At 34.9% G+C, this 14343-nt stretch overlaps 1 protein-coding gene across 2 annotated transcripts in view; it reads left to right on the top strand.

The window, feature by feature from the left end:
- The window catches only part of LOC111140800 (ankyrin repeat and KH domain containing 1), a 122042-nt gene that overhangs the window by 67055 nt on the left and 40644 nt on the right, over window positions 1–14343 (top strand). For both annotated transcript variants that reach the window (XM_022492979.1, XM_022492978.1), the window contains 4 exons: window positions 8615–8702; window positions 11272–11399; window positions 11611–11754; window positions 12698–12800. In XM_022492979.1, the coding sequence (XP_022348687.1) occupies window positions 8615–8702; window positions 11272–11399; window positions 11611–11754; window positions 12698–12800 (463 nt within the window). The remainder of the gene's footprint in view (window positions 1–8614; window positions 8703–11271; window positions 11400–11610; window positions 11755–12697; window positions 12801–14343) is intronic.

The following is a 14343-nucleotide window of genomic DNA, read 5'->3' as shown; positions in this document are numbered from 1 at the left end:
TAATTATCCATTTATCAATATAGTTCAACCATTATTAATTAGCTTACCTTAATTAACTTTAAATATGACCTACTTTTTAAATGTTAAGTTTTTATTAAGGAATAACGTACAGATTATTTAGTTTTACTATCCAAAGCTAGAAAACTTTTATCTATTTTTTTCTTGATCTAAAACTATTTGTGAAGTACACAAAATTCCTAATGCCTTTTCTTTTAAAGGCCACAAAAACAAGTTCTCTCTTTCTAGGTTATTGTATTTTGAATGAGTCCTTTTCAGCTATCTCAAGTTTATTTAAATATAAGTACAAATGGCATCCAGTCAAGAAGGTAAAGTCAGTGTTACTATATTTTGAAACCTCTCTGCTCTCTGTTGTTTCAAGTATGTAGATATAATAAATAAAGTATGGGAGAAAAACGAACTAAGACTCTGTAGCTACAGTCAGAAAAAAAGATTAAAGAACACTAGACTAGAAGTGGAGTGTGGATCCACAGCTGAAGCTATACACCCAAGGAGAATTAAAATTTAAAGAAAAGGGGGGTGTGGGGGCTGGGATTTCAGTTTCTGTAGGCAGTAAGGACTGAATGCATCACAAATGGAACAGGCGAGTAGATCTAGTCTACTTGACTGAAGCAAGGAACTGGGGACCTTATTGCCCCACCTGTGAACAAAGATGGGGGGAAAAGCTACAATCAACTTCCTTGTTGCAGTTAGAAATGATCTACTTATTCTTCGTAGAATGAAGATACAAAGACAACCGTGTAATTAAGAACTTGGAAGACACTTTTCTTTTTAAGACTTTATTTATTTGACAGACAGAGATCACAAATAGGCAGAGAGGCAGGCAGAGAGAGCGGGGGGGGGGGGCGGTGAGGAGCAGGCTCCCCACCGAGCAGAGAGCCCAACGCAGGGCTGGATCCCAGGACCCTGGGATCATGACCTGAGCCGAAGGCAAAGGTTTAACCCACTGAGCCACCCAGGTGCCCCTCTATTTTTTGATTTAGTGAGCAGAACTAAAATAATTCCATGAGACCAGAAGTTTAAGTTGCCAACAAAGATCTCTTGCTGACATGGACTTTTAGGGTCAGATTCAGGCAACTTTCAGATCATCTGATGAGAAGGGATAAGTTTGTAAATAGAAATAAAAGAAAAAACTCTCATGCAAATTGAGCTTTTCAAAAAAATTATGAAGCTCAAGAGCAAATCGACATGAAGAGATAGTCAAGATGTAGCAAACAAACAAAAAGCAGCAAAACAGGAGACTTCAAGCTCAGGCAATTGAAATAAAAGACTTTAAACATGCTTATTTTAAACTATAACCAGTAGCCACAAAACAACGTGAAACAATGAAACAAAAGCCAATAATTATGAATTAAGAACAGATGGGTATGAAACAAAAAATGTTAATTTTGTGAGAGGGAAAGTTGTGGAAATAAAATATATATGGGATAAACAATGTATTGGACTCAGTTGAATAAAAAATTAGTGAATCAGGTAATTAAATGAGAAATAACACAATATAGCATAAAGATAAAGAAATGGAAGATTTTATGAAAGAGAAATTGAGAAAAAGAGGGTAGATTGAGAAGCTCTACCACACATTTGAAATTTCTGAATGAGAGGATAGAAATACACAGTAGAGGCAATGTTTGAAGAGATAATGATAGAGAATTTTCTGAAATTGGAGCCAGACATGAATATTTGATTGAAAAATTAGTAAGTAAAACAAATGAAACTGTAGAATTTCAAAGATAATATTTTAGAAGCTACTAGAAGGGGAAAAGTGCATTACTTCAAAGGAACAACAATCAAATTTTTGACAGCAGATTCTCATCAACAGTAATAATCACAGAAGACAGTGGGAAGTAATATCCTCCAAATACCAGAAAAAAAAATAGAATTCTGTACTCAACTACTCTTCCAGAGAAGGAAAAATAAACTTATTTTCAGATCTACAAAGAATAAAAGAGCTTACCACCTCAGATCCTTGCCAAAAGAACTACTAAAAGATATATACATCAATAAGGAGACAGATATATCCTGGAGGAAGGCGTGGGATGCAGGAAGCTACGGTAAGCAAAGAAATTAGTAAAACATATTATAAATATAAATTTTTAATACAACACCTAAATTTTTATGCTTAAAACCAAAGTAATACTAAAGTTCTAGACAGCAGTAGCATGAAATTCAGAAGAATGTGTTAAAAGGTTGAAAAACCATGCTAGAGTCCCTCTGTTCAGGAGAGAAGGATCAGGTACTGAATAACTTTAAAGATTTTTTTTTTTTTTTTCAAAATATGTCAGTAATCAGAACAAATATAAATCTGTTGAACACAGTTAAAGGGAAAGACTTTTGAATTAGATTAAAAATGAAAATCTAGCAAATTCTGTCTTTGAGGATAAATCTAAAGTGAACTAATAGGGGAAGATTGACGAAGTGATGGAAAAAGTTATGTAAGGCAATATTAATATCCAATGAAATTGGATTTTTAAAAAAGATTTTATTTATTTATGACAGAAATAGCGAGAGAGAGAATGCAAGCACAGGGGAGCTGGAGAGGAAGAAGCAGCCTCCCTGCTTAGCAGGGAACCTGATATGGGGGTCGATCCCAGGACACTGGGATCATGACCTAAGCCAAAGATAGACACTTAATGACTGAGCTGCCCAAGTGCCGTCTGAAATGGGATTTTAAGCCAAAAGCATTTTTAGAGATAAATGTTCCTTCAACTGATATAACAGTTATTAATCAGTAACAATCTGCCTTCTAAAGAAAATAGAAAATTACAAAGTTACAAGAAGGCTAGGTCTATATTTGTGGTGATAGGATTTTTTTCCACAGACTTCTGTATGAAACTGATCAAAGAGATAAAGCAATTGTTAAGAATAGAAAAATCAGATTTGCTTGTAAATAGCTAACATTCTATTTCTATTATATATACTATGAATTCTTTTCCAGTATATGGAACATGAATAAAATTGTCTATGTTTTAGGCTACAAAGTCTTTAAAATAAACTCCTTAGTCACATGGACTAAATTCTTAGATCTTTATTGATTTGAAATTACAAATTAATAATAAAACCTTTTTTTAAAAAAATCCCATTCACCTAGAAAGTGAAGAAAAAATACTTTTATATAATTCATGGGTTAACGAGGCAATCATAGTAAAAATTATAAATTATCACAAAAACTACACATCAAAACTTAGGTGAGAGGATACAGCTAAAGTGGTCCTTAGAAGGAAAAGTTTTTTTAATATATAAAATGAAAGTAAATGGAGCTAATAAAAGAACAATAAAAAGCACCACAAAATAAGGTAATAATAAAGATAAAAGCAAAATTAATAGAATAGAAAACAACAAAAAATAGGAATAAAAAATAGGGAAGAAGACCAAACTTAAAAACTGATTTAATAAAAACAAAACACAACTACTGAAATAGACAAAATAAGAAAGACTATTTGCTAAAAAGGGGAAATGCACAGGTAAATGGTAGAAATTTAAAGGGAGTTATGACTATATGATACAGTAGAGATGAAAATTTATAAGGCAATCATATGAACATCAATAAATTTGAATACTTGCATGAAATGAATGCTGATTTTTTCCATGAATATATAATTTTATCAAAATTGACTCATGAATAGGAAACCTCAGTAGAAGGATAAGTATATTACACGTTGAATCAGTAGTTTAAAATCATCCATCCAATGAAAGGAAGAAGTTCAGATGAATATATAGGTGAGTTTTACCAGATGCTCAAAGAATAAATAAACTGTACATTGCTCTAGCTATTTCCAAGAACAGAGAAAGAAGAAATGTTACAATGTGCAATATTTAAGTTTATAAGCTTGGAAAATAATTTTCTTTGGTTATGAAGGAAAATTACCATAATTTAAATCCTAAAATTTGATTGATCTTGAGCAAATATTGGCTTAACAAACCCAACGTTCATAAGGAGTATATACAAATTTGATTCCTATTTTAGGGATTTATTTAGAATGAGAGAGAGAGCGCGTGCATGCGCACAAGAGAGCAGGGGTGGGGGCAGAGAGAGAGAGAGGCTCAGGCGGACTCACCACTGAGTGCAGAGCCCAGTGCGGAGCTCTGTGCCAAAATCAGGAATTGGCCACTCATCTGACTGAGCCACCCAGGCGTTCCTGATTCCTATTTTAAGAGAAGGACTTAGTGGTCAGATATCTTGGGGCAACTTATATATGTTGTAGGATTTACATTATTGATTTTAGGACATGAAATATTATAAATACATTAAAAAGTTGGGGCATTCCTTTACCTACCATTTTCTCAAATATAATTATGTTTTTCAAAACCAAAGAATGCATGCATCTATTTTTTTTTTTAAAGATTTTATTTATTTATTTGACAGAGAAAGCTCACAAGTAGACGGAGAGGCAGGCAGAGAGAGAGAGAGAGGGAAGCAGGCTCCCTGCTGAGCAGAGAGCCCGACGCGGGACTCGATCCCAGGACCCTGAGATCATGACCTGAGCCGAAGGCAGCGGCTTAACCCACTGAGCCACCCAGGCTCCCTGCATGCATCTATTTTTAGGGAGGAAAATAAAATAGCTTTTCACACCTTTTATTTCAGAAATTTTATTGGTGTGTTGAATTTTGAAATTTGATTTGGGGTGAGGATCTTGGGACTATACTTTCTGATTTTTTATCATTTAAGAGCTATCATAATATTTTATATATGCAGAACTAACAGTTATTTTAAGTTTATTCTAAAGGAGGGCTTTCACAGTCTTTTGTCTTTGCCGTTACTCATGGGACCTAGTTATGCTGATGGGTGTCACTGCTAGGCTTAAGAGAGAAGAAAGAAAGAAAAAAGAAAAGAATAGTGACGTTAATTTTGCCCACCCATGTTCTAGTAACAATGTATTATCAAATGCAGATAATGAATGTCTAATTCTGAGTTTAGCTACTACCCTTAATTTCTTGTTAAATTAACTTTTCTTTCTCTTATTTACCTAGTAGAAAATTAAAACTTCAAACCTCAGTACTAAGAAGGAAGATTTGAGAGGTCAGTTACACTTAGGTTCCTTCTTGGAGCAGTTTATTGTTTTAGATGTTAGGTATGTAATGTAATGGTAAGCAAAAATGACACGATTGGTGTTCTCATGCAGCTTACAGTTTAGTGGCAGAGACATGTTAGCCAAATAGTTATACAAACTAATATATGATTGAAACTTATGAAGGAGTGGTTCATATAGCTATGTATATAGAGATGGTCCTCAACTTATGATGGTTCACTTAGAATTTTTTGACTTTATGACGGTGCAAAAGTGATACGCATTTAGTAGAAACCATACTTTGAATTTTGAATTTTGACATTTTCCTGGGCTGGCGATATATGATAAGATACTGTCATGATACTGGGCAGCAGCAGGGAGCAGCAGCTACGGTCAGCCAGATAATCTCAAGGATAAACAACCAATGCACTCACAACCATCATGAACTCATAGAATCATTGTTACTCACTTTCAGTATAGTGTTCATTCATTACATGAGATTTTAAGTACTTTATTATGGAGGAGACTTTGTGCTTGTTGATTTTGTCCCAACTGTGGGCAAATGCTCTGAGCATGTTTAAGGTAGGCTAAGCTAAGCTATGATATTCTGTAGGTTAGGTATATTAAATGCACTTTACACTTAAGATATTTTCAACTTAAAATGGGTTTATCCATACATAACCCCATCATAAGTTGAGGAAGATTTTTAATAGAGTAATTGAGTCAGGAAGTTCAAGGAGGTCTACCTTGAGGAAATAACACTTAGTTTGAGATGTGAAGGATGAAAAGGAGCTAATAGAGAAGTGTTACAGGGAAGAAAGAACAGCTTGAGCAGAAAGGCCTTGAGTCAGGAGTGGAAATAACACATTGCCAAAGGAGCAATTTATTTCCAGTGTGTAGTTGATTGCATTGATAATTCAGAAAAAAAGTGACATGGAGAAACTGAACAACTTTCTAAATGAGGTTTTCTTTCTTTTTTTTTTTTTTTTAAGATTTTATTTATTTATTTGTCAGAGAGAGAGAGGGAGAGAGAGCAAGCACAGGCAGACAGAATGGCAGGCAGAGGCAGAGGGAGAAGCAGGCTCCCTGATGAGCAAGGAGCCCGATGTGGGACTCGATCCCAGGACGCTGGGATCATGACCTGAGCCGAAGGCAGCTGCTTAACCAACTGAGCCACCCAGGCGTCCCTCTTTTTTTTTTTTTTTAAGATTTTATTTTTTATTTATTAAGACAGATCACAAGTAGGCAGAGAGGCAGGCAGAAAGGTGGGGAGGGAGACTCCCTGCGGAGCAGAGAGCTGATGCAGGGCTCTATCCCAGGACCCTGGGATCATGACCTGAGCTGAAGGCATAGGATTAACCCACTGAGCCACCCAGATGCCCCTGAATGAGGTTTTCATAAAGTATATTCCATTTTGTTTTAAGTAGATTTCTAGAATGTTAGATTTGCTTACATTTGAATGTAAATTCAAAATCCATTCCAAAGCATCACCTGTGTTAACCATCTTCTATATTTTAAAATTAGTAAAGAGTGTCACATCATCAATATGTATAACAAGAAGTCAAAACATAAATTAATTTTTATAAGAAGTTGAGAGATTCTGTACTATCAAGGTAAAAATTTTTAAATCTCTTTTAGAGTATAATTCCTGTCACTGCAGGCCAGTTTAAAGTTTCCATTGGGCAGACAGTCTACTTATTTCTCATTGTTAGTTTGCCTTAATTGTAGATTAGCTGTAGTTATTTAACAGACTGAAAAGTATCCTATTGGCAGAGCACACTATTTTTTTTTCTAAAGATTTTATTTTTTAGGGGCACCTGGGTGACTTAGATGGTTAAGTCTCTGACTCTTGATTTCAGAAAAGGTCATGATCTCAGGGTCATGTGATCAAGCCCCTTGTTGGGCTCCACATTTAGCCCAGAGGCTGCTTGAGATTTTCCCTCCCTCTCTCTCTGCCCCTCCTACTTTTTCACATGCGCTCTCTCTAAAATAAATAAATACATCTTTTAAAAAAAGAGACTTTACTTTTTAAGTCATTTCCACACCCAGTGTGGGACTCGAACTCAATCCTGGAGATCAAGAGTTGCATACACCACTGGCTGAACTAGCCAGGCGCCCTGAGCACACTATTTTTAAGTTGACTGTGTTAGCTAAAGGATTCTCTGAGTTAGCTAGAAAAGAGCTGAAATAAAGCTTGACTTAAGCATTGTTCTCTACCAAGTTTTTCTTTTTTATATATTAATTTACTTGAGAGAGAGAGCACACACACGAATGGGGTGGAGGGGCAGAGGGAGAGGGAGAAGCAGACTCCCCACTGAGGAGGGAGCCCTACGTGGGGGTTGATCCCAGGAGCCTGGGATCATGACCTGAGCCAAATGCAGAGACTGAGCCACCCAGGCACCTTTATCAAGTTTTTCTTAGTAACAAAAGACTAGAACAACAGAAATTAATGTTTACATACACAATGAAATGGGATAGGTGAGCAAACTTTTCATAGAAGCAGTGCATCAGCTACATTTCTATTTATTTATTTATTTATTTATTTATTTATTTATTTATATGAGAGAGAGAGAGCTGGAGCAGAGGGAAGAGGCAGAGGAAGAAGCAGACTCCCACTGAGTAAGGGAGCCTGATGCAGGACTTGATCCCAGGACCCTGGGATCATGACCTGAGCCGAAGGCAGACGCCCAACCAACTGAGCCACCCAGGCACCCTATTTGTTTATTTTATTTAAAATTCAGTTAACATAGGGCAAGATTGCTTTCTGGAGTAAAATTCAGTGGTTCATCGCTTACATACAGCACCCAGTGTTCATCAGTCAGCTATATTTTAATACTTAGATGAATGTAATAAGAATTCAAGTTCTCCCATCAGTATTACTTGGCTTATTAACAAGCTCCTTTTAGGGGCACTTGATAACTAGGATGGTAGCATGCAGTTTTGTCATTCACTCCTCTTGCTGGCAAACTTCCTAGAAGGAACAGCAATCTTTCTGCTATTATAAAACTGCTTCTTTTGCCTTTCACTATTCACATATTTAATTTCTAGTCTAAAATAAAGTCTGCTCCTTGGTGTGTTTTTTCCTTTTTTCTTTCCTCTTAACCCTTGAAATACTGTAGTGCTTTTCTTTAGAGACTGGTTTCTGAATAAATAAAATTTAAAAAGAGAGAGAGAGACTGATTTCTGTCCTGTGATAGAGTTCTTATTAGTTTCTGATATAAGATCAGAATCTTCCTAATCATGTGTAAGACTAAGGTTCTTTTTTCACAATTCATATGAATAGTTAGGAAAAACATCTTTTTGATCATGGGATTGGAAAAATGCGGCTATTTCTCTTTGAGGCTCAAACAAAACATAAGTAATATCTTTAAATGCTATTGTTTGGTATGCAAAAGTGAACTTGCCCTTAAAAGGTTATACCATGTACTGTTGACTGAAATTAATCCTACATTTTGGAGGAATTGAGATAGGTAGTCTAAGTGGCTACAGTAAGTATTAAATCTTACTTCTCATGTCATTTGTACTAAGTGTTTAAAAATAGATGGTTAGTGAATTGGCACTGTTGGATTATTTTTTTGTTTCTTTAATAGGAACATGAATCTGAGGGTGGAAGAACACCTTTGATGAAAGCTGCGAGAGCTGGTCATTTGTGCACTGTGCAGTTTCTTATTAGCAAAGGTAAGGGAAGCACAAGTAAGGATTTGTAAGAGGCTGTAACTTGTGAAGAAAAAATCCTAAACTGGTGCAGTTTGTGTTAGAGCTGTTTTTCCTTTAGTACAAGTATTGTATCCTAGTCTTTTATTGCTGTATTTTATTTAGTAAGTGTAGAGTTCATCAAGTACTTATTGGGATTTTTCTTTTTTTTTTATATATATATTTTATTTATTTGACAGAGAGAGAGAGAGAGAGAGAGATCACAAGCAGGCAGAGAGGCAGGCAGAGAGAGAGGGGAGGAAGCAGGCTCACCGCTGAGCAGAGAGCCCGACTCGGGGCTCGATCCCAGGACCCTGGGACCATGACCCGAGCCGAAGGCAGAAGCTTATTAACCCACTGAGCCACCCAGGCACCCCGGGATTTTTCTATATTAGTTTTGAATTTGTGAAGTTTGGCGACTAAGCTGCCTATTATTCCTGACCAAAATTAGAAAAGCCAAATGTAAAACATCCAGCTATACTTAATAGAGTATTGTTCAGCACTTAATGATAAGGCAGTTCTGCTGGCGGGGGGGCGGGGGTGGAGAGGCAGAAAGTCTGTAACTATTGTTTACTGTTCCGTTGAATTAACCACATATACAAGGACATTATGTATTATTTTTATATTCCTCTAGAGGTTCTTTTATTAGAATATATTTAGGGAAAGAAGTTTGCATGATGGGTGAAGAGATAGTTCAGGACTGTTCACTACCGAAGAGTGAAATACTGTTAAACCCATGTTAGGTTGAACCACAAAACTGTCATTTTAAACATCAAAAATGGTAATATCAATGATTTCATTTGGTTCAGCCTAACTCTATGTATAGTGTTAGAGATATTCTAGCATCTGATGAAAGATCCTGGGGTAGGATGGTAAAATGCAAGGAAAGTCTGCTCAGGTCATGTTGTTAAATTAAGAATTTTAAAATGTATATTTTTTAAGATTTTATTTATTCATTTGAGAGAGAGAGACAGCAACAGAGATAGTAAGAGAAGACATGAGCAAGGAGGAGAGGGAGGAGCAGGCTCCCCAGTGAGCAGGGAGCCTGATGCAGGGCTCAATCCCAGGACCCTCAATCCCATGACCTGAGCTGAAGGCAGGTGTTTAACTGACTGGGGCCCTAAAAATAAGAAATTTATTAAAAAAATAAAAATTTTATACCTAAGTTCCAACCGAACTCAGATATTTTGTGCCACTACGAAACAAGTATAAGATTTTATCCTTTTGAAAATACTTCTTTTCTTCTTTAATTGGGTACAACTAGGTTTATTTTCTTAATAGCACATTTTTGCTACCAAATAAGGCATATCTTTACATAAGGTTACAACATAGTCTGTAAAAGGTACTTACCTCAAGCATACTGAAGTAATAATAAATAGATGGGTAACCTTTGGAATCTCTCAGGCTCCTTGCTAAGGGGGTTATCTAGTCATATCCAACACCAACCCTACTAAGCATGTAATCAGATTTGTCAGAAAAAGAACACATTGATTATAGCCTTTCTAGGCTGTAGTAACTGCTAAACAATCCTACCATCTAAATTTATTATTAACAACTTTAAAAATATTCACATGTTGCTAATATAAGAAAGTTTATTGGTGTGTCTTGCTTGCCCTTCCAAAAGGTACTTTTATGTGAGTTAGGTTTAGGTTTGGCTGGATATTTCTGAAAATTAAATTAATTATAGTGGTTTTGCCCATGGGTTTATTTTTCTTTTCAGAAACTAAGTGTGGAATTAATGAAGAAGGAATATTGCTATAGTCTTAACTATGGAGTTGAGACTTTGGTGCACTATAATTTTTTTAGGGGTCAAAAACAGTTTATCAAAAAGGAGGTCAAGAAAGGATTTTGCATTTAGACTTTTGCAGGTCACATCGAACAAAGCTATTGAACAACTTACTAACTAGGCTTTCGGATAACATTTTTGGATATTCTTGTCTTCTCTCCATATCCAGGTCCCTCTGACTCTTAAAATACAAAATCTGTTTTCTCTACTTTGAGACCTGGCTCTACTGCCACATTCTAGAAGTAGATAAAAAAATGTCTTTACAGCATTTTGAGAGTTACATACAATGATATTATTTGATGCTTACATTAACCTGTATATATTTATTAATCTTAGTCTTCTAGATTTTCCATTTTAAAAGTGATATTGAATGAACGAACTACAGCTACGCGCAACATTTTGGATGCATCTCACAAATATTATATTGAGTGAAAGAAGCCAGACACAAAAGAGTACACTGTATGATTTCATTCATATAAAGTTCAAAAACTAAGACCAGTTTGGAAGTCAGGATAGTAGTACCATTGGAAGGGTGGGTAGTGACGGAAAGAGGGCACAAGGTGTGGGACTGCTGGTATGTGGATAACGTTCTGTTTCTTGATCTGGGTGCTGGTTACACAGGTGTGTTCACTTTGTGAAAAATTTTCATTTATGATTTGTGTACTTTTTAAAATCTATGTCATACTTCAAAACAAATCTCTAAAGTGATATTTTTTGTGACCTTGCTTCATTCCTTTTTCTAAGATTGCTGTTTATGTTTCTTTGAAGGCGCCAATGTGAATAGGGCTACAGCCAATAATGATCATACAGTAGTATCGCTAGCATGTGCGGGAGGTCATCTGGCAGTTGTTGAGCTACTCTTGGCTCATGGAGCCGACCCTACTCATCGACTCAAGGTATTCTACCTAAAAATAAGTAAATAAATAATATATGCATTGTTACTAAAAGATATTGAAGATATGTTTGCTGGTCTCAGTGCTTCATATTCATTACTGTTTATAAATGAGTTTTGATTCTAGATAGGCTGCTAAGAAACTGAATGTCGATAAGCAGTTATAAGAAGAAATTTACAAGTAATTGATTAATGGTTTTGTCAATCTTTCTCAGGATGGCTCGACAATGCTCATCGAAGCTGCAAAAGGTGGCCATACTAATGTTGTTTCTTATCTGTTGGATTACCCAAACAATGTTCTGTCAGTTCCTACTACAGATGTGTCTCAGCTCACCTCACCTTCTCAAGATCAATCTCAGGTAAAGTAAAACAGCTGATTTATAAATATAAAGCCTACAAATTGATTGGGAGTTTTTGTTTAAAATTAGTTTTAAGGAAAATGGATTTGTTCCTCTCTACTATTATGTATTGAGATAAACAAGATACTAAATCCTTTAAGATTTATTTCCTTCAAAAGTACATGAAAATTACCTGTTGCCTTATTTACTGAAAAAAAAAGCTCTTTTTAAAAAACACTTAATACCAAATATAAATATAAATTTTCCACATTGTCAAACTACTATAGCTAGGTCTTTAGGGTTATTTATTTTTAATGAATACATTAAACATAACCTTAAACCAGGGGACAGCTTCTTCCTTAGTACCTCCCAAGACAGTATTAGTTATTCTAGAGATAGTTATTTTTGTTAACCAGGAAAGTGTAGTTAGCCAGGATAAATGTACCAAAAGTTGATTAAAGTAATTTTTAAACCTACCTAAAAATAGGGAGAGAATATAGAGAGTATACTAAGTATACAAAGTTCAGTGAAATCTTAAGTTCTTTTCTACAAAGTTATCCTGAGAACTGCTAAGTTACCCAGTTAGGGAATATGTTGGATTTTCTTTTTTGATCCGTAAAGAATTTGAACAGGGTAAATGGGCCAGTCAATATATGACTTGTACTCCTAGCTATAATCAGAACCACCAACGCCCAATAAGGCTTCCTCTCTAAAAAGAGAGTAATACTAATTCTGTTTAGCTTAAATCATTCATTGCATATAGATAGCCTGATTTTGTCCAATTCAATATTCTTAGAAATTATTCCTTGGTGAAGACTTTTTTTGTTGTGTTTTGTTTGTTTTTTTAGAAACAAAAAAAGTGAATTTGGTAGTATATGAAGAAAATCTAAATTTCCATTTCATTTATGGGCCCTTGTTTTATTCTTTGGTCTGAGATGATATTTTTTCTGAGTTAACTTTTTAGGTTCCACGTGTACCAATGCATACACTCGCCATGGTTGTACCTCCCCAGGAACCTGACAGAACATCACAGGAGAACCCCCCTGCCCTTCTAGGAGTACAAAAAGGTTGGTTATTGAATTATTTTCCTTAAAATGGGTTTTTTATCACCTAATTAATGAACTCGTAAAAGTATTTTAATGGCATACAGTTAACGTCTACCCAGGATTAATTGTGGTAGGTAATTCTGATAAATGCTAATAGTCTTACAGACTGTTTATAAAAGAAAGAAGATAAATACTAAGAAAAATGACTTCTAATTTTCTTGTTAACGTACTGCTAGGTATAGTTTTCATCTGGCACAGATAAAAATACTTACAAAGCATATCAAGTTACTGATTATATTACAGTAGCAAAAATTTATCAGACATTCATTTTCCATTTGACAGTTCTTTTGTTAAACAGTAGTGTAATATGAGGAGTGAAAATGTGCGTTTGCTGTCTAGTTAAGTCTTCATAGCGTTGATGCAACTGAGGGAGTTAGAAGTTTAAAAATTACATTTAGTTTTGTTCATGCAATACTGAATATGGTGGGCTAACATCTATCATGTGAACCTAGACAAGGAACTGTCAAAAAGTACATAAATAACATCCAAGTAAACAAGAAGAAGCATATACTCTTTAAAAGACTCAAGTTTATGAACTCTAATATTTTCCTGCTTTTTCATTTGTAGATACAAAGTACCTTCACTTGATAATCATGTATAGTTGTCCTGTCTGAGTTCTCTGAAATAAAATAGGTGATGTGTAAGATATTAAAAACCATATGAAAACAAATTTATGAGCATATTTCATTCAGTATATGATAACCAAGCTCTAGATTTTTGAAATCACAATGAGGTGTATAAGTATATATTAGTTTCTCTTTGACTTAAGAAAAGTTGGATAGAGTTGACTGTTATAGCAGCAAGTAGAAGCTTCTTTTAAATTATGTCAATTTGAGTAATTTAGAGTATCAGAGGCCTTGACCAAGGGTTACTTCATTTCTAAACCATTACTTCCAGAGATAAAATATTGGTGATCTCTCTGACTTAAGCTTTATAATGGAGTTTTCCATTGCACACCTAGCTATTCAAACTCTTCAGGAAATGAAGACTGCTGTTTTTAATTTTAACAAATAAAAAGCAGATTAAGCATGTGCTTATTAAGGAATCTAAGCATCCTAATTGACTTTACTCTTAGTAAAATATTTAGACCTAAATGTCTCTTTGTTTGTTTTATGTTTGGCTATATGTTGTAGAGGACTATAGTAACTTTGGCTGGAGATACAATACTAAATAAGAAATGATTCAAAAAATATATTAATAACAGAGCCACAAAATAATCAAGAAATAATCTAGGGAGGACATGGAGTGTATGCAGAGAAGAAGTAAACCATTTTAAATTTAGATTTAATATGTAAGTCAGCAGAAACATTTGGGTAGGGTTTCTTTTAAGTTGATGCTCAAGTGAATAATCAGTCATATTCTTTGAATACTGAAATACCATCTGATACTGGGTACCTACTTAAGTTTCTTCACTTTGGTGTTTTATTACTTATTGAATAGCATAGAAATTACTAACCTTTTAAGTAATCTTTCATTTTACTAAATTTTAAGAGAAGGAAAAAAA

Source organism: Enhydra lutris, unplaced genomic scaffold, assembly GCF_002288905.1.
Source record: "Enhydra lutris kenyoni isolate GAN:26980312 unplaced genomic scaffold, ASM228890v2 scaffoldscaffold5, whole genome shotgun sequence".
NCBI lineage: Eukaryota > Metazoa > Chordata > Mammalia > Carnivora > Mustelidae > Enhydra > Enhydra lutris.
This window is presented reverse-complemented; position numbering and strand designations above follow the sequence as displayed.